Genomic DNA, 22060 nt, shown 5'->3' on the forward strand with positions numbered 1-22060 from the left:
GTTGTGGAAACCCCAGTTAAGGGGTTTGTTCTTCTAGCTGTCCTAGGTATAAGCAGCACAGCAGCAGTCTTCGCCAACACAACATCTCTAAAGCGCCAACCTTTGCACGTCACCCTTTTTGAGGCTCAGCGTCTCGGCACCATAATGGAATATAGGAAAGACGAGAACTCGTACCACCAAGATATACAAACTTTCTACAACCATTACTTTGGTCTTGGAATGGTTGATCTTAAGACCACTCTAGAACTTTCAAATTCAATTTTCTTCAGAAGAGCCGCCATTTCAATGCATTTCTTGTTGTTATTTCCGTAAGCTAGTCGACAATAGTACAAGCAAGGATGATGATATTGATGATCGCAACGCAACATTAGCTAGTTAGTTTTCCTTTTCTGTTGCTCATTGAGGTTCCATGGTACATGAGGCCTGTGTTTTCTATGCCTAGTTAATTGCAATGTAAGTATTTTCATGTAATAGCATTCTCACTTCGTATGTGAGGTGAAGGCGTAAAAATTATAATTATTTAATAGTTGAATATGAATACAAAATTTATAGGAAAAAATCCTACTTCATATAATGACGTCAACTTTCTTGACCCTGAACACTAAGGATTACTTAAATTGGTGTGTCAAATAGTTTGTGCAACTGGCTATTCTGTTTCATTTAATAAATAATTGATATATATGTTACTGTAAAAGCCCGAAGTACGGCAAAACCTAGGTTTTACCGGTAAATCCTCAAACTTTACCGGTCGCCGTGGCAAGACCTAGGATTTACCATATCGGTGTTGGTAAAAGTCCGAGGTAAACTAGTAAGATTTAACATTTCGGACTTTTACCGATCGGCATCGGTAAAAACTAGGATTTACCGGTAAAACCTAGGTTTTGCTGTACTTCGGGCTTTTACAGTAACATATATTTGACAACTGTAACATAAATAATGCAAAAATCCTATTGTAATCCAAATATCAAGTGAAGATAGCTGATTAACAACACTTAAGGTCACGCCGATTTCACGCCGATCATTTATCGGCGGCGGCGGCGTGGCAAAAAAGCCCGGCGGCGGCGGCGCGCCGGCGCGGCGCACACGTCTACATAGGAGCCATTTGTGTAGATTTTCTGTGACTATGTTACAGAATTTTTAGGCATCCCGGCCCAATCGCGACTAAAATTTAATGTACACATCCGTTGGGAGTGCAACCTGTTCAGTTGCATTAGGAGTTAGGAGTAGCAATGCACCAAGGAGAAGTTTCCAAAGTTGCGAAATTTTCCATAGGGAATGTTCTCAGAACTTAAATTTTACGAACCATAAAAATTATTCAGGAAGTCGCTGGACACCGCCGTTATCAATTATTTTAACTGACTGTCTTATTTATGAGTTTATTAAAGTAATACTAATAGTACATTTTTTGATAATTCTCATAGGGAATGTTCTCATTGGAAATTTAATTTAAATTCTCGTGTAAGTTTCCGGAAATTCCCGAGAATGGTACTGAATTTTTGAGGATGTTCTGCAACTTTTTTACATTGCTAATTAGGAGTCATTTGATGATCAGCGATAGGTATTTATTTAACTGGTCTTCGCTACCAGTTGTAATATTTTACAAGGACAACTGATTTTCTTATCGTCACGTATCGCTCGGTCGTATTTGTCACTTAATAGAGCCTCGTTGGAGTGCATAAATAATAATTAAATAAACATTTATATGGCAGTTACTACACGTACAGCCGCCATCAGATATATTAGGAGCGGCCGATGTGCTCAATAATATCTAAACACACAATAGAGGCGTGTTCAGATATTTGTGGACACCATGGCCGCTCCGATATATCCGATGGCGACCGATGGTAAAATAAGAATGTCTACTGAAACCATATTAACTTAAACTACAACAACAACATGGTCAGCATATGTGAAACAAAACAAATCAGTAATCACCAATCGCTTGTTGATTGCACTACACACAGGGCTGAGGTCGGCGGGCCCATTCCGACGACTTGAGCCAACAACTCACACGATGTCGACGTGACATGCCCAAAAGACCACTTTGGTGCCCAAGGGATTTAAATAATTTGAGGACGTTCATTCAGATGAGACTTGTAGCGTGAATTATATGCTATCCAAAAGGAGTAATATCTTTGTTTGTTGAATTTGGGGATGTAACGATACATGATTTTGCCGATACGATACCGATTCCGATTGTTGAAGTAAATAATCGGCGATACCGATACAGATACCGATATCAATGGCACCTAATGGCACAGTAGTTAGTTAATAAATAAGGAATTATATACTTAATATGCATAAAACATACTTATGTATAATAGACACTCAGTTGAATTACTATGTTTGTGATATGGTAATGATATAATTATGTTAAATAAATCGTATTTCGATCTTTTTGCATTTAAATACCTGTACTGTAGGGGTCATCCATTAATTACGTCACACGAATTTCAAGGTTTTTTGACCCCTCCCCCCCTCCTTGTCACACTTGGTCACATTTGGCAAACCCCTCCCCCCCCCCCCTGGTGTGACGTCACATTTTTTCAACGAAATCGGCAAATTGAATTAAGTATTATTAATTTTTTGTCAAAATATTAGTAAATTTATAACCCAAAACTGATTATGAAAAAAAATTAAACTAATAAAAACGATTATCGTTCCAAAAACTTGTTTTTGAACTGTACAGTAAATAAAATCCCATCAAAAACATAAATGTAAAAAAGGAGAGCCAAGTTCAATACAAAAATTATGCTTGGCTGTGGGGTTCGCCGCAAAAAGAATGGAGATCTAAATGAGTGCCAAGTTCTATGCAAAATCCAAATATGTATTTATAAGAACAAAATAACATTATAAACAAGTATTAAACTCTATTTCTTTGCTTTATTGGATACCTATAACAATTGCTGTTATTTAAAAAAAATGTGAGATCTTAAAGCAGGTTAGATTTGACTTGGCCAGTTTTCATTACATCAGTCATTTTATAAAGTTATTCAACATATATATATATATATATATATATATATATATATATATATATATATATATATATATATATATATTGTAATTCTGATAAAAACTAGCCAAGCCAAATCTAACCTACTTTAAGATCTCACATTTTTTTTAAATAACAGCAATTGTTATAGGTATCCAATAAAGCAAAGAAATAGAGTTTAATACTTGTTTATAATGTTATTTTGTTCTTATAAATACATATTTGGATTTTGCATAGAACTTGGCACTCATTTAGATCTCCATTCTTTTTGCGGCGAACCCCACAGCCAAGCATAATTTTTGTATTGAACTTGGCTCTCCTTTTTTACATTTATGTTTTTGATGGGATATCAATACTTTTTGTAAAGAAAACAAGGCAGGTATTGAGATTTAATGTTTTTTCTTGTGTTTCCGCCGCATGTTTTTTCACTTCTGTTCTTTGTATTAATTATGTGGTGCCGCGCGCCGCCAACCGTTGGCCGGTCGTTTAGCGCGTATTACAAGTTTTTTGTATGGGGACACCACTTATTTTTTGACTTAACTTTATTTTTATATTTCTTTTATATAGCAAATATAATAATACATATATTGGGATAGTTTCAAATATCTGCTTGTAACGGTTCCAACGCTACAATTAAAAAATATTTTTTTGTATGGGAACCCCCCCTATTTTTTACCTTTTTTTATTTTTAGATTTTTTCCTACGCTTACACACAATTACCGAGCTGGATTCCAAATTTCATCCTTCTAGGTCATCTGGAAGTAGGTTAGGTTTAGGTACTATATGTCAGTCACAATAAATAAAAAAATTGTATGGGGACCCCCCCTATTTATTAACTTTTTTTTATTTTTAGATTTTTTCCTACGCTTACACACAATAACCGACCTGGATTCCAAATTTCATCCTTCTAGGTCATCTGGAAGTAGGTTAGGTTTAGGTACTTATATGTCAGTCACAATAAAAAATGTTTTTTTTTGTATGGGGACCCCCCCTATTTATTAACTTTTTTTTATTTTTAGATTTTTTCCTACGCTTACACACAATAACCGAGCTGGATTCCAAATTTCATCCTTCTAGGTCATCTGGAAGTAGGTTAGGTTTAGGTACTTATATGTCAGTCACAATAAAAAATGGTTTTTTTGTATGGGGACCCCCCCTATTTTTTAACTCTTTTTTATTTTTAGATTTTTTCCTACGCTTACACACAATAACCAAGCTGGATTCCAAATTTCATCCTTCTAGGTCATCTGGAAGTAGGTTAGGTTTAGGTACTATAAGTCAGTCAGTAAGTCCCAAAATTTACGACTTTTTGACCTTCATATCTTTATAACCGTTTGAGCTAGCTTCATGAAATTTAGGCTTCTAGATGTCCTTATGGATATAATTAAACACACGTAGTTTTATGTGTTTACGTTAAATATGTTTTGAGTTATAGAAGGGTCAAAAGTGGCACCAAGTGGTTCGTGTAAAGATACACTCGGCGCTGGCTAGCCAGTTCCTTTGCTTGAACTTGGCTTGACACGCTGCCGCGTGTCTAGATTTTGGTTACTGATGAAGTTAAAGTGACGTCACAAAGTTTGTGACTCCCCTCTCCCCCTTGTCACAACATGTCACATTTTCTTGACCCCCCCCCCCCCCCCCCCCTAAACGTGTGATGTAATTAATGGATGACCCCGTATTTGTAAAAGTTGGTACAATAAAAGCTACCAATTAACAAGACAAAATAACACATATAAATACAATGCACAATAACATGATAAAATAAATGATCGACAAGATCGTAGACAATGTTAATGAATGTTTATTTGAATAACCCGATTCAAATTAGCGTTGCCTCACGCGCCTGTCACTCTCAGCCAATCAAAAGCATCCGTTGCAAGGGCCTGACCAGGGTCACGCCAAACCGAAAATGAACTTATCAACCAAATTCTCAGACGTCTTTTAGGGTCACACTTCCTACTTCGCAATGTAACGCGATTGTTTAAACAGTAGCGAAACAATAAACAATTATACCGAATGGCCAGTTCCCACACGCAATGTTTGTAATTGTATGAAAGTCCTTGGATTTTTAAGTTTTTACACGCTATTGATATGATCTAAAGGTTGCGTAGTTTAAGTGTTACATGTTTGTGTTAAATTGTTACTAATAGTAGGTTAGGGTATCGAAGGTGAGAATGTTATGGTAGGGCAGAGATGATTGCCGCTGATTTGAATTAACGGTCACGATGCATGAATGTGTTGCAAAAAAACATTTCACCAGTATGTAGAAGACGCTTATTAAATACCTAGATGGGATAGTAGTTGCATACATATGAGAATGGGTAGTAAACTTTTTTAGTGGAGAAAATCTGCGAACCAGGCTTACGAGGGAAAATTCTTCTTTATATTATACTAGTAGCGTTTGCCCGCGACTTCGTCTGCGTGGAATGATGATGATGATTGACAATACCTACTCTATGCCCTTTCTTGGGGCCCAAACTATTTCCATACCAACATTTTGGCCAAATCAGTTCAGCGGTTTAAACGTGAAGAGGTAACAGACAGACAAACTTTCGCATTTATAATATTAGTATGGAAGTATGGATTTATCCACGGTCCTGTTCCGTACCAAGGACTACTAAACTTACTCCTCAATTCAGAGAAATATTTTTAGAACCTAGGGTTTATCCCTGAAGCGTAGCAATAGGTACTACTGTTATCACATCAGTTCAGCAGGTTGCAAGGCATCCTACGCTACGCCTATTCAATCGCGGTCTTCAAAACTCGTCAGCTCCAATGGGCCACCCTTGGTTGCAGTTATGATACACATGACCAGGAGGGCTACTCGAATTACGAAATTATCAGAAACTAAGGAACCACTATAACCTAAATACTTAGAAATATATCGGTAACTTTCGCTTTGATGTATATGCTCGTTACGTATCCTGTCGTTGCCTTTGAAGTTAGACGGGAAATACCGTCTTAGAGCGTAAACCTATTGCACCGGACACACACATGGTAGTATCTAATGAATCATACTACAGTTTTTATTTACACTTAAATGTCAAATCAATGATGAAACAATTAGGGAATGCCTACGATACTGTACAGCCACCTTCAATAATATATTACTCTTCGAAGGCCGCAAAAATATGTGACACGCTCTTATGGCTCGACAAATAAGATCGTGTCAGATATTTTTGCGGCTTTGGTTGTGTAACATTATTGCAGGCCACTGTACAAGGCAAGTTGAAGACAATACTTGTCAGACACGCTGTCTCTGCCCACGTCGTATACGGTTTAGGATATAATGACGAACATGTAAACGAACTTACGAAAACCATATATTGTGTTGATGTTGCGAATTGAGCCGAATATGGTGCCGTGAGACTGACTAAGAAGGGAGGGAATTGCATACTTTAAAAGGACAAGTTTTTAGGAATCAGTAGACTATGAACTTATGATTATTTTGTTGAGTTTTTTTTAGTTAAATATTAAATGTATGCCTCGACGTAACATCTACTATAACTTACTGTGTTTACTACTTATAAGTATACTATTTATAATTCAAATCCAAAAATATGTCAGAGAGAACTTAAAACTTCATATAGTTGGGCTTGTATCATGAGAAAATGTTTCAATCCAGCGGCCCTAGCCCAAATTTTTCATCTGATATTGGTATTCCAATACAGTGCAATTTATTATACAACTACCTACTTAGTTTATTTCCTCAACAGATAACATTTTATGTCCAAATTCTTTGTCATCTCATTCGAACAGAAACATGTCTCGGACATGAATTAGTAATTTGAGTGCAATACTTGCAGGACAGGAAGAAATACCTGTCCTTCGCTGGACAATTTGGAACCATTCCGCCCACGTGGGCACCTTAACGCGCCTTTGTCTGAGATTGTATCAAATGAGCGCCTTAATCAGAATTAAACCTGTCGATCGTAAGTACACCGTCGGACACGTACATACAGTATACACGTAGGTACCCCACTTGTTTAACGAGGTAGGAGTATTCTAGTTGAATGACATATAACTAGTGAACCTAGAATTTATATATCAACAACAGGAAATCACTTATTTTTAAGTAATCACGATTTAAAATAAATACAAAAAGAAACAATCTGAAACAATTTAATGACTGCACGATACCTTCGTTTGACAACTAAATACTTAAGTATAGTGTTCTTTTAGGTATCGATAAAAATAAAACTTACAGTTTGTGAGATCAATTGTCGGCTCCCTATACAGATATAGAGCCCTTAAATAAACGACAAGATGATGTTAATTCTACTGGTATGCTAAATAGTATGATAGTACAAAGGCTCTTTGTATTTATATAATCTTCTCAACTCGATAATTGAATAGATTTCAATAGACGAAATGCGGGTGACGCCATTCAAAATAAGACTGACGATTATGACGCTCCACTACTCCATTTTAAGACGGCTGCATAATTTGATGGAAAAAACTCATTTGAATCACAAAATAGGTCATGAACCCGTCTACCAAAAACTATTCATAATATAGAACAGGAAATCTAATACATTAAAATAGTCAAGCTTGCTCATAAAAGGACCTTGCACGTGCAAGATAAAGCTTTTGTTGTTATGGTATGCATGGACGAGACGATAAGAGCCAGTCCATTCTTATGAATATCAGTAGGTAGTAGTTTGTCTTTACAATAGGAGCGCTAGATTAAAGCTTAATGGTACATATTACACAAATATATAATATGAAGAAAGAGTCTTCGTCTTTAGTTATAATTTTATAAGAATAAATGTAGCATACCTACAACTGTTTTATAAGAATAAATGTAGCATACCTACAACATAATAGAACTGTTTGTGTAATTACTATGTAGAACCAACATACGTAACGAATCAAAAAACTGCAAAAAAGCAATCAAGCAATTTAATTGTTAACTAAGTTGAGCGTACAAATCAAGCTTTTATAGGGCTACAGACAAAAAAACTACCTCTTGTCCTCTCTTTTCCACACAGACTAAAAAGTCCCCTCTCTCTTTTTAAGAAACTTGAGCTTATATTCTGCTTTTCCGATATAGTTTTCTAAATTATCATTATTGTAGTCCCTTGTAAAATATCAGTAAATAAACAATGCAATTAAGTCTTCCTTCCTTCGCTCAGCAACAAGTTTATTTAGACCAACGCTCTATGGTTCCTTAACAAATCTGAGCTCATAGTCATCGCCAAATCATTATCGATAGGTACCCGATCACAACACTAGTCACGTACATGGACTATTTACATAAACGACATGACTCACACCTGTTCGAGTGAACCTCATTTAAATCAGCTGCGTGTTCGATATTTTAGGGTCCAAGCTGAGGATAAATACTGACCGTGGATCAAAGTGTACATGGTTTTTAGAGAACTAGGTTAATAAGTGTATAAGACGCTTAAAAGTTTACGTGTTAGAACGATGACTAAATTACAGAAATAAACTTTTAAATAATCCATTCCAGATAATGTAATCTTGTCAATTTGGCGTGTTTATCACTTGTTGAAAATCAAATTGCAATATTTTAGAGAAGAGAGAGAGAGTGACCATGCTAGTGATTTTCTTTATCGTTTGATTACAGCGACTTTTTACCCTCACTTAAAACTGCAAATGTTGGGAAAAGTAGCATATTTTCTTGAATTTAAAATGTATCCCATTTCAGTATTTAGTTACTAAATCCTAGTTTTAGTGAAAATTTGAGTGGATTACAAAACCATCCACAGAACCCACCTTCTTTAAAGGCAAATGTAATTTCTACGCGTTCAGAGTTTTTGCTGCGATTCTTATAGCAAGTTTTTTGCTTGTAATAAAATTTAATAGATCGACCACTTGCGTGATATAACAATACGTAATAACTGGTGTAGGTACTAGTTTGTCGGTATAGACACCTTGACTTACTTTGAATGCAAAGATGACAATAAATCTTGTTTTATGCGTTGTTTTTGTAGATATTATTTATGTTTGAGTGTAACAAGTGTTTTATTTAAGTACCTACAAACTTAACTCTCGTTATAAAAAAATATTAAAAAATCTATGAAACGTCAAAAATTCTCATACTTGTGTATCTGTGGGTTTTTCGGTGGCTAGACATACCAATTTAACCTAATTAGAATGAAATAAGTACTTATAGATGGTCAAGCAAATCTTGTCAGTAGAAAAAGGCGCGAAATTCAAATTTTCTATGGGACGAGATCCCTTCGCGCCTACATTTTTCAAATTACCGCCTTTTCTACTGACAAGATCTGCTTGACCCAGTATAGTTTCCCGGTCTAATTCCCTAAGCGCCACTTGCACCATCCCACTAACCCGGGGTTAAGCGGCTAAACCGTTAACCCAGTGTCAAATTCTACTAGTAACCATGGTAACTCCAGGTTTAACAGGTTAACCCCGGGTTAGTGGGATGGTGCAAGTGGCGCTAATAAGCACAGCAGGTTAATTTTAATTTTGTAAGGCGCTATTCATATATTACGTAAGACGATTATTGCCAGTTTTTACCATGTTTGTGAAAAAATCGCATCTTTGTGATCTTACGTAAGAACTATGAAAACCCCCTCCCTCCCCCTTGTAAGAAAAAATAAGATATGTCTGAGCCCCCTTCCCCCCTAAATCGTCTTACGTACCTAGGTAATAAATGAATGGCGCCTAATTAGATGTTTGAGGAACTGTAACAAGATGTCTATTCATGTAGGGAACTCACTCAGAACCTACTAGTACCTACTTGTTACCTTGGACAGTAATGCCACCGCGCATACACAATGCGGGAGGTCTGATTCTAAGTACTTACATTTGTCTCCAGTTGTAGACTACTACATAACGTGTGCCACCACATGTCGCCACCTCATATCATCGTGCGAACATCTAGCTATCGTGGCATAAGAGCCTCTGCGTTACTAACATGAATGTAAACTTGTACTTAAATCTATGTGTACTGCCTTTATACTCGAATATTTATGTCCTGTAGTATATTTGCAACATTACGAGTATATATCATGTATAGTGCGAGGAGGAGGGCGAAATTGAAAAGAGGACTTTGGATTCCGGAGCAGTAGCTGAAATAGCAACAGCTTTAGCTAAAGTTTAGGTTAAGTTTAATGAAACTGGAAATACCAAATGCACAAAAGGTATAATACAATTTTGAAATTCCTACCAAAGCATGAAGTTCCCGTGGGTTAAAGAATTCTGGTTACGCGGATGAATTTGCAGGAAAAACTAGTTACGAGATAATGGTGAGAATTGTACAATAGAAGTATACATGTGATTAATGCATTATCTATAGTAATTGGTTATGATATTGATATAGTAATGGATAAAAGTAAATAGTTTTTAAAACTTTGATCCGACTACGGCTTTTTTTCTAATAAAACTTTATTTTTGGAGTCGGTCAATTCCAATATGTCTATTTAATCTTAGAGTAAAAGGTTCCATGGCACTTGTATACATGGATAGAGACATTGAGCTGAAGGCGGTAAGCCAAGACCTTGCCTTTTGGTAGGCTAAATAAAAAATGCTGCCATCAGAACATGTCCAAATCGCAAAAAAACGTATCCTCTATCCCTTCGACCTTGTCAGTCAAGAAGTTTTTATCGATTTGACATCCTGTCAGCGATCACAATAAAAAATATGACCAGTATAAAAATAACCATAATCCCAGCAGCCAGCAGAAATCGGAGGATTCGGTTTAGTTTAAGCTTCTTTCGTATAGAATTTAAGACGCAATAAAATAAGTACCAACGAATTTGACAAATTCTGTCTCATTGTTGTTGCAGGAGAAGCGCATCGCATCAATGGCCTGAGAGCATGTTCCGGACGGCGTCAGTGGAAGGCTCCGCGCCGCGGACACCCCCCGCCTACGCCCCGCACCCCCCCTACGTCCCACCGCGCTTCTTCCCCCCTCGCATCCGGCCCCCTCCCCCGCAATACTGCTTCGACGCCGCCCGCTTCGCCTGCGACGCCTCCAAACCTCGCTACCTCGACGTCGAGCGAGAGAGGCTGGTCACGAGATGGCTGGCCGAAGCGAACGAGGCGCTGGTGAGACGAGACCGACCGCCAAGATACAAGCCGAGAAGCAGCGAGAGGCGACCGGATTACTTGGAGAGGAGGCCGGCGCCAGAATGGGCCGACAACTTCCTCCTCGGCAGGAGGAACGGGTCGGTGGAGCCCGAAGAGGACTGCAGTGAAGTGATGACGTTGAAGGAGTTTGTGGACAAGTTCTCGCTGCCGCGGGTGGTGCGGTTCGAGGGCGAGGAGCGACCGGTGCTGCTGTACCGCGTGCTGGAGGCGCACCGGCGCGTGGAGGCCGTGCCGCTGGCCGGCAAGAAGGGCAAGCTGGTGGGCAAGCCGCTCTACATACCCGATTCCTATGATGGTGAGTTGTACTTTAAGATCCTATGCTCGGAAGATATCCAAAGTCCCTGTCTACGCCAGGGGTCTCCAAACTTTTTTAGGTGAGGGCCATATTGCCCTCAGAAATTTTCGCGCGGGCCACCGTCGGTTTTTGCGCCGAAGGAGGGTGTCTGCTGATTGCTGCTGTTAGGTACAGTTCCACTCTCAATGAATGCTGAACCCCTGGGGGTCTGCGGGCCGGATTGGAACGCATCGCGGGCCGGATTTGGCCCGCTGGCCGGGGTTTAGAGACCCCTGGTCTACGCAGATATTGCTTCATTTTAATCGAGACTTGATGAGAGTGAATAGTTTTTTGTTAACAGCTCTAGTTTCTAAAGGTATTTCATACTTGTGCAAACCTACATTGTGGATTATTAACAAACACCCAGTATGAATTGTCTTGTGAATGTCTAAATAATTAAACTAACAACAATACCTTAGTATAATGATACTTTTAATTAAGTTGTAATGAAGAAATTACAACGAAATCTAGTGTCAATTGAAGTAATTATGTTGCGGAACGACGCACATCTAAGTTCGCAGTAACAATGGCAGCACTACATAGTCACAGTAAACCTAAGGTGCAGTATCGGAACAAAAACTACGAATTTAGGCACTGTACAGTCACCTGCAATAATATGTTACACAACAAATGCCGCAAAAATATCTGACACGATCTTATTTATAAGAGCGAGCTCACATATTTTTGCAGCCTCCGAAGAGTGACATATTATTTCAGGTGACTGAACGTAAGATAGAGTATATTTTATTAATAGTTTTACACTTAAAATTGAAATTTTTACTCAGCTTCCCCAAGACAACGAATGTGATAACTAATATAGGTATATATTTCTCATTACCGTAAAACGGGGTGAGTAGGTTTCGCGGGGAGAGGTGGGTTATGAATGGGGAGAGAAGGTTTGAGAGGGGGGTGAGAAGGGATTTTAAGGCTACTGCTACAAAAATAATGTATTCCAATTTAAAATGGAGCTATAGTAATACGCATAATAAAAAAAAAACGATCCAACAATCTTCCAAAATCACCTTTGTATGAAAACCCCTCTCACCCCAAATACGAGGCACTACGGGGTGAGGTGGGTTTTCCTCTTTATCGTCAAAGTTATGAAATGGAACTACCCAAAATAAAATAAAAACTAAAATACAAACGTCCGGAACACTCATTATATACGCCATTCAGTTTTCATACCTAAAAATAAAATGTTATCGAGGTTTGAATTCCACTTTTGACCCTACTCACCCCATTTTACGGTACAGTACCATCGGACCATTTCTGATTTCAATGTGAATATCGATACAATTTAAATACTCGTACGGGACGATATCGCAATTAATTAATCTGATGATATATTCAGGGTAGTAAGTGTGAACAATATGTATGCCGGATAAAGTGCACCATCAAAAGGCGCCTTGCACTAGGTTACATCTGTAGCACGAAACTGCATTATAATAATAAAACATTAATATGTACTTGTATTTGTTTCTTATCAAAGAACACTCCAGTCTTTAAGTTCGCTAGTCTAAATAACACAATATAAAACTTTCCTTTTATTTGCGTTTTTATTTTATTTTATTAGTCGATGTCCATACTGGTCCCCGCATACCTGTGGCGACCGTCGGAAACGCCCGCTTTGTGAGACAATGGTGCTCTTACGTAACTAATTGCTGTAAGAGCGCGTACCGGCTTCATAAAGCTCTCATCGGCGCCTGATCATGATGACGACCATCAATCGATTATCGAATATGTACGCCATTCCATTTCTGTAGAAGATGGAGTCAGTTCAAGTGTATTATTAAATGTTCTTGCACATATAATTATGTACATTTTATGCCATATTGATGCCTAACTAAATAGTACATTATTGTCGAGGCTCGGAAGTAGCTACTTGCAGGCTGAGGATTCGTTTTAAACGGACGACCTTGGGAGTCCGTTTAATTGAATCCGAAGCCAGCAAGTAGCCTTCCAGCCGAGTCATATATAGTGCTTTTCTCAAAAATGGTGCAAGAAATATAAATATCATAGAAATATTTTACAAAAGCAACTTTCTTACGTATATATTTTCATAGAAAAAAGTAGAAACAATTGAAAAAATTAGCTTTGCCGCCTTTTTATTTTTTAATAAAAAAAATAGAAGTGTATTTTTCTGCCGAAAATACGCCAACCTATTTGAGACAGCTAAATAGTCGCGGTACTAATCATCTGTTTGGCTGTTTAATGGGCCTGTGCCTTCATTTGATATGGCCATTTCAACTTTTAAAAAGTTTGGAACTCGACAAATAATGGAATTTGTATGCAACATTGCAGTCCCAAAATCGAGACTGCAATGTTTTTAACTTTTTAATTTTTGACTGACCATAAACTACGCGCTTCGCAACCTATTTTTTAAACGGCAAAGTCGACTTTGCCGTCCATTTTTGAGAAAAGGTCTTTAAAATATGCGGTATCTTAATTGTGAAATAGACTGGTATGACATATACCGGGTGTGGCCTGTGACACGAGCAAATAATTAAAACATAGATTGTACGTACTCCTCAAACGGTGACACATTTGTTCAACAACTTTTAAAAATTATGAAGTTATTAGACTCTCTATTTTTCATACAAAATAAATATTATCTTCAATGGACGCCATCGCCACGCCATATCATTGTGATTGACGTTGCTTGTCACGCCTTAAACATAACAAAATTAGCAATACATTGCGTCTTAGAATAAACTTTAAAGTGTATTAAAAATCAAACCACAAGTTATTTTTAAAAGTCGCTGAACAAATGTTGGTGAGTATGAGGATTACAGCCTACAGTTTAATTTTTTGCTCATATTACATACAGGCCACGCCCGGTATAGATATCAGCAGCAAGTTTTTAGGTTCCGTAGCCGAAATGGTCGAAATATTTTTTTTTTCAGTTTCAACAAACAGGATATTCTAGCTGTGTTGGTTCATTTGTTTATGTTATGACTCTTGTCTTTACTCGGTATTTATTGAGTAAATAAGGTAAGGTAAAGGATCTTCACTACCAAAAATCCAATAGTTGATACCATGCACGCGCCATTAGCAGCAACATCTACAATACATTTTAAAACGACTCCATTTGACTTGTTTTATTTCTTAAACCACTGATAGTGTCTTAGCTGCCCTCTCAGGTCTCGGCGCGTCTTTAGCTTTAAGACTTTGCAAATATATATCTTCAAAGATATAAGATCTAACGGGCTTAATTAATACGGGCCGGAATGAAGCCGTAAAGCTATCAATCGCCGGCCGCCCATACCACGCCGCAAAAACAAAACCGACGCTCCTCCAATGATCCGTGAACACAATAGCCGGCCTTGCGGGGAGGCCGACTCGTAACTCGTTTTAGAGTTAACCATCTTGGGCAGAAAACCAATTAAAAACGTCAAAGACTTTTGTCTGCACTATTTGTAGTCTTTTGTGGGGCAAATTGTGGTGAAAGTGAAAAATCAAGTAGACTGGATTTAAAAAGTTTAAAAAGATATATTTAACGTTAATGTCCCGTTGACTGACTCTATTCCATTACTTGTCAAGTTTTGTTATAATTCCATGCAATACAGTTAACTAACACAATGGCGGCAGAAATATAATAAAGAGATATGTTCCGTTAAACAAGTACCAGCTAATACATTGTTAAATATAATAAATAAATATCACAAACAAATATACCGGGTGTGGCCTGTAATACGAGCAAATAATTAAACTGTAGGCTGCTGTCCTTATACTGACCAACATTTGTTCAGCAACTTTTAAAAATAACTTGTGGTTTGATTTTTAATACACTTTAAAGTTTATTCTAAGACGCAATGTATTGCGAATTGTGTTATGTTTAAGGCGTGACAAGCAACGTCAATCACAATGATATGGCGTGGCGATGGCGTCCATTGAAGGTAATATTTATTTTGTATGAAAAATAGGGACTCTAAATACTTCATAATTTTTAAAAGTTGTTGAACAAAAGTGTCACCGTTTGAGGAGTACAATCTAAGTTTTAATTATTTGTTCATGTTACAGGCCACACCCGGTATAAAACGTACTTTAATAAAAGGTTTGATGAATTTTCGTGCGATATGGAAAAACAGTCGTTCCGGTCACGGTTGTGACTTCGAAGGTGCGGTTACTTAGTCACGGGTGAAGAACAAAGAACTTCGTCACACCCTCGGTGGAAGCGATGTGTGGTTAGGAGTTGCTTCTGTAATGATAACCGATGGGGCTCTCGCGAGTGCAGCCGTACAATCGGTATTGGAAGTGGTCACATCTCTATAGCGCGACAGCAACTGTCAGGTGAGCATCGCCGCAATGGCGCCATCGTAGTGGAGTTACCTAAAGTGTATTCATCTTGTCCTATCAAGTAAACAAACGGCAAATCCATAGAAACTCTAGACATCGTAATGTCAGATGTTTTTGAGGTGATCCGTTCGTTACTGCGATTATTGGTGAAAATCTTATTAGAGATTATATTTTGCAGTGGTTATTTGATTGATTTTAATACTTTGTGAGTTTCTTTAAGTATACAACAACATTTTAAGTGGTGATTATTGAGTAATTCCAGAGAAAATTGTGATAATGTCTTCGAGAAGTGTTTGTTTACATGATAGGACAAGTAAAGATGAATACACTTTAAGTTCTGTCTGTTTTCCGACTTTATTTGATAATGATTGGTGTATCAGTTTAACGGTAATAACAAGCAACGGCAACATTTTAGGGCTTCGGCTCCGAAGAGTATCAACGGAGTTCTATTCCATCTGTAAATGACCTATTACATGAAACCTAATAGGTAAATAATTACTAATTAGTTGAAATTATGGCAGTCTATAGTTATGTTGCCCATTTAAACACACAATAATAATTATCCATCCATTCATTAATGCAGCAGTGTACTCTCTTGTAAATGTTCTCACATCTTTTGACTGTTCTAAAAAACGCCAATGAGTTTGGTAAAAAATAGTGACCATGCATTGGAAAGCTGTTACGCGTTTGACACATTAATAGGGCTATACAGCCCTTGTGTTAAAGTAAAAGTCCACATTAGGGAGGCCCTTTGACACTAATGGCTTTTTACGTAATCAAATGAAAGTGTTAAACGTTAGTGACAAAAAATATGGTGCTTTAAAACCATTACGGGTCCGAAAGAAGGTCGTGTGCGTAATTATTATCACACAGGCAATGGGCACATAACTCCATTGTATGTTGTTTGTGTCCACGAAGTACGTTTAGAATTTCGTTATTTGTAAATGACAATGTTTTCATAACATTGTTCGTAAATTGTCATTTATGTTTGATACGTCTTTCTGGAAGAGTTCTGTCTTCAGAACTCTGTCTTCAGTAATTTGGGTATTCTCTTTGAAATATTTATAGATTCAAGAGTTCAATACCCAAATTTATAACGAATTAAAATATGTGGAACGCATTTTTGTGTAGTTTTTTAGGGTTCCGTACCCAAAGGGTAAAACGGGACCCTATTACTAACACTCCGCTGTCCGTCCGTCCGTCCGTCCGTCTGTCACCAGGCTGTATCTCACGAACCGTGATAGTTGCCGTTGCCGCTATAACAACAAATACTAAATAGTACGGAACCCTCGGTGGGCGAGTCCGACTCGCACTTGTCCGGTTTTTTATTTATTTATTCATTTAAACTTTAGTGCACAAAATATACACAACAATGTACAAATGGCGGACTTAATGCCAAATGGCATTCTCTACCAGTCAACCATAGGCCCAAACAGAGATGCGCGGTTTTTTTCTCATTCATATTTCTTATTGGTTTGATTTTAATTATACGCGTGGACCTTTGCCATGTGCTTGAGGCCTCTTGACCCCCTCTTGGCTTTGTCGCCAAAACTACACGGAATTACATTAATAATTCCCATACTCGCCTTGAGCGCGGCGTGGGAGACCCGGCCCATTACCGCAGACCTTAGACGGAGGACTACTGACCTCACACTACTCTTACAAACAGTATTTTAACCTCAGCATGAGTACTCGTATGACAGCATCAACTTGTGGAAGACATAGTGAAGTGGCAATTACGGTCAGGCTTCAATACTACCTTGTCACTTCTACGTTAGATATTGCTAGACATGTGTAACCATTTTAAACTGTGCGGAAATAATTATTCATAAGCCGCTAAATTGTGTTTTGAATCAGTAGAGTTTAGCTTGAGAGTGTTTTTCAATAAAAACTATAGCGAACGTGATCTGTTAAGCAGACCACTGACGAGCCTTCCGAATGGATGCCGTTACAATGGATTCATCCAAATGGATGGCATCCTAATATTAAATATTGTACGTTTTTGACATTCACGGACCGATTTTGGATTGCAGCGACGCTATTTGGACTGTTGGAAGGCTCGTCAGTGGCCACCTTTAAGCCGTCTCTGAGTTTTCGCAAAACGTCTTTCCTCAGAGAGATAATTTAATAGAAGTTTGACGTTTAAAATAACACTTGCACTGCGTGTGCTATCAAAATCGTTGCAGATTTATCTTAGTCTAAATCTAAAGTAAGTAAGTAATTTAGCCTATATACGTCCCACTGCTGGGCACAGGCCTCCTCTCAAGCACGAGTCTAAATCTAGATTTGTTTAACAGCGATCAGCTTTGTTTCATCTCAACATACTGTTTATAGTTCCACTGTGGCGGAGTGCGTGCATTTATACGCGTACCTACATAGATGTTTACCTGTATTATTGTGCGGTAGGAATAACTAGCGAGCCTGCTTATTGGAATGTTACGGTGTATTTGTAATGTTAATACTATAAGACTAATTAATATGTACATTTTTATTTACGTTGTAATATGATACATTTTTTGTTGTACTTCTTGTATGTGTATCTTAATTAAATATGTTAAGACTTAAAAAAAATTTGACTTATTCTATTTGCCTTATTTGGTATGAGTTGCGTTTATTATAGAATCAGTATAGAATAGTCTAATGTGACAAGAAACGTCTTAAATACGTAGCATTACTGTAGCGGGTATATTACAGTTACATAATACCTAGGTACTTATAATTTGTACTCGTATTAGGGTGTATAAAATTGTACCTTTAGGCTAGGTTGACACGGCGTTAATTTTTCCCGTATACCGTATACGGGATTTTATCGAATACCGTAGTGACAGCAAAATGTGTATATTAGAGATGTTCCAAAGCGTTCATACGGCTTTCCCGCATAGACGCCGTGTGAACGACTTTGAACGTTCCCTTACAAATTTGGCTGTCACTACGGTATTCGATAAAATCCCGTATACGGTATACGGGAAAAAATTACGCCGTGTGAACCTAGCCTTAGAAAAATATTGGATTTAAAATACAAATCCCTTTTAAATACCTACCATATTATATTAAGATCAGTATTTGGTAAAAGCTTAAATTTTTGTTCTAGCTTAAAATATTACAACGAATTCTACTTTATGGATAAAGTGAATAATCCTAATTTGTATCTGCTCGATAACACAATTTGGTTACACATTATAAGCATTATCTTAACACACAGTATGTCAACTCACTGTACCTAGGTACAGATAAATACGTATACGAAATAATTATGTATGAAAATATTTGATTGTTACTATAATCAAATATATTCATACATAATTATTTCGTATAAGTATTTCGTGAGTTATTTATAAAATGTTGGGAATGAGGTAGTCTAGAGTTAACCGTTTACGGTGGCGGAGGCTAGGGTTATGCCCTCTGACCACTGCTGTTTTAAACGAATGAACCGGTAGGCTTGAAACCTTTCTTAAATACCACATGATTATCAAATCATTTAAAACCAGTCAAAATTGAATATTTGTTTAAATTCACCCTAGTTTAATACATAATAATTATGAATTAAAATTAACTAAAATATAATATAACATTTAATTTGAGCTAGTTACTGATTTTTTTGCATTGTTCTTTAGGAACATAGTGATAATATAATAAACATACATCCCTATAACAAGTTCTTATGGCTCTATAAATACATAGGTAGTTGTAAAAATTAAGTCGTGTCATATATTTTTGCCTTAAGGCATTAAGTCCGGTACCATCATATTCATAATATTGTACAATAAATATTAAATAAATAAATAACAAATAAATATGTATTCGCTTCGTTGTGCAAGGTATTATAGCAGTTGACTGTAGGTTAGGTACTAAAACTCCACCACTCCCCCTCAAACAAGAAACGAGTCGTGATCACACAATCTCCGAAGTTTAAATTTAACCAAAGATTTCAATTCAAACGACCTCTGAACCTGAAATATGAAGCGGGATCGCCGCCTAACGGTCCGAGGTTCGTTCCCAGGCGAGGCCGAATATCTTTGTTAGCAGGGTAATATCGCTAAGTGAATTCCGTTTACTTTAACTGTTTTGTTTATTGTTTACTTGTTCGTTTTACTGAGGAATAGCGGAAGAGTCGAAGTTATTGAATAAGATCCAATAGATACAAAACTTTGTTATTTTGAGATGTACCTACGTAAAAAAAGTATAAGTTTTAACAAACTAGAATTTCTATTCGTGATGTGTACATACATACATTTAAATAATCCTAGTACTCGTAGCACCTATTTCTTCCCTCAAGTTAAGCCAGAAACTAGCCTGGCAATTTAATGCATTTATGAAATGTATTTTTTAATACAGTTGCTCAAAAAGTGCTACTTTACGTAGCTGTTTAGCGTGCGGAAAGTTGGTTATCTCGAACTAGTGCTTTTTACTTTTCCAATTTTTTTAAATTTATACTTGTTCCAATTCACGACTACTTATTGATGAGTGTTAATATTAGTTTCCTTTAAACGTCGTAATCAGCAGAAAAACCTACTGTTAATGTAAGAATGTGAAAAATATACATATTTCATATTTTAATACTGACAAACCTACCACTACAAAGTTATTATAACACGTTTATTTTTTAATATTGAATATTGAAAATTCCGTTCTTAATAAGTTGTCTGAATGGAACGGAATAGCTGCCAAACGCCCATAGATATAATATACTTAAAGACGACGTCTAAGCGAGCTGTCACTGTTACCACTTTGGTTTAGTGTACGATTAACAATATTTTACTTATTTTTTCGCAACTGTATTAAAAAATGTCGTTCGATACACGTGCGGAAATGTCATTCTTCACTCGTCCCGAGTCTTGCCACTCGCCTGCGGCTCGTGCCAAGATATCTCGGTACTCGTGAAGTAATGACATACCTTCCGCACTAGCATCGAAATGTACTATTTTAATACAGTTGCTCACAAAGTGCTACTTTACGTAGCTGTTTAGCGTGCGGAAAGTTGGTTATGTCGAACTAGTGCTTTTTACTTTTCCAATTTTTTTAAATTTATACTTGTTCCAATTCACGACTACTTATTGATGAGTGTTAATATTAGTTTCCTTTAAACGTCGTAATCAGCATAAAAACCTACTGTTAATGTAAGAATATGAAAAATATACATATTTCATATTTTAATACTTACCTCTTCATCATTATAACACGTTTATTTTTTAATATTGAATATTGAAAATTCCGTTCTTAATAAGGTGTCTGAATGGAACGGAATAGCTGCCAAACGCCCATAGATATAATATACTTAAAGACGACGTCTAAGCGAGCTGTCACTGTTACCACTTTTGTTTAGTGTACGATTAACAATGTTGTACTTATTTTTTCGCAACTGTATTAAAAAACGTCGTTCGATACACGTGCGGAAATGTCATTCTTCACTCGTCCCGAGTCTTCCCACTCGCCTGCGGCTCGTGGCAAGATATCTCGGTACTCGTGAAGTAATGACATACCTTCCGCACTAGCATCGAAATGTACTATTTCGTTTATAATTTGTATGTAATCTTTTCATCGAATGTATGTTTACCAAAATTTGTTTGACTTAAAATACATTGAGCTTAAAAAGCTTATTTTTTTTGCACTCAGTTAAAAACATAGGTACAACAAAACAAAGATGTACTATTTTTAACTTCGAATTTAAAAATCATTACGGATATAGAAAACCCAGATCAAATATCCGCATTGATTGACCTAAGGCCGTCTATAACAATTTCACAACGACAGTCGCTTATCATTTTTGTGTACGGTACTATTAAACAATCTGTTGCACGTACCGAGTACGAGCGAACAAATAGTGATTGCGCTTACATGACAGCTGCATTATGCGAACGATCGATTGTCCGAATATGTAGAGGCAAAACAAATCGATTGTATCGAGTGATTCATTCGAGATGAGGAATTTGGCAGGGCTGCCACGAGCCGTTATGTTATCAAAATACTTATGGTACTTCAAAAAGTGACGAAATGTTGCATTTTACCTTCAAGAGTAGCAAAGTTATCTGATGCTAATTTTGAACTGTCTTTTCAATGTTGATAGTAGAATTGACTTTTAAATGATAACGTTTTACAGGCAGTATTTTCCTCGGCTTCCTGTGGTGAAAAATGTTGTGTATCACTTGGTATCGAAGTTTGTTTAACCCTCCTGCCTTGAAACCCCTGCAACACTCAAAATTCCATTTATCAGACCACGAGCGTAGCGAGTAAATTTTGGCATCTTTCGCTTGCTTGGGTATCAATATTAGCACGACAAGTTGTAAAACAAATAACTTTTGAAGTGAAAACTTCTTTAGTGGCGCTGTGCACTTTTGTGATGGGGAAAAAATGTTAAA

The 22060-nt window shown here is 37.1% G+C and overlaps 1 protein-coding gene across 1 annotated transcript in view; it reads left to right on the forward strand.

The window, feature by feature from the left end:
• Positions 1-22060, forward strand: part of LOC134800522 (uncharacterized) — a 111031-nt gene that overhangs the window by 42936 nt on the left and 46035 nt on the right. Inside the window, exon 2 of the mRNA XM_063772992.1 lies at positions 10771-11369. Within this exon, the coding sequence (XP_063629062.1) occupies positions 10802-11369 (568 nt within the window). The 5' untranslated portion in view covers positions 10771-10801. The remainder of the gene's footprint in view (positions 1-10770; positions 11370-22060) is intronic.

Source organism: Cydia splendana, chromosome 20, assembly GCF_910591565.1.
Source record: "Cydia splendana chromosome 20, ilCydSple1.2, whole genome shotgun sequence".
Taxonomy (NCBI): Eukaryota; Metazoa; Arthropoda; class Insecta; order Lepidoptera; family Tortricidae; genus Cydia; species Cydia splendana.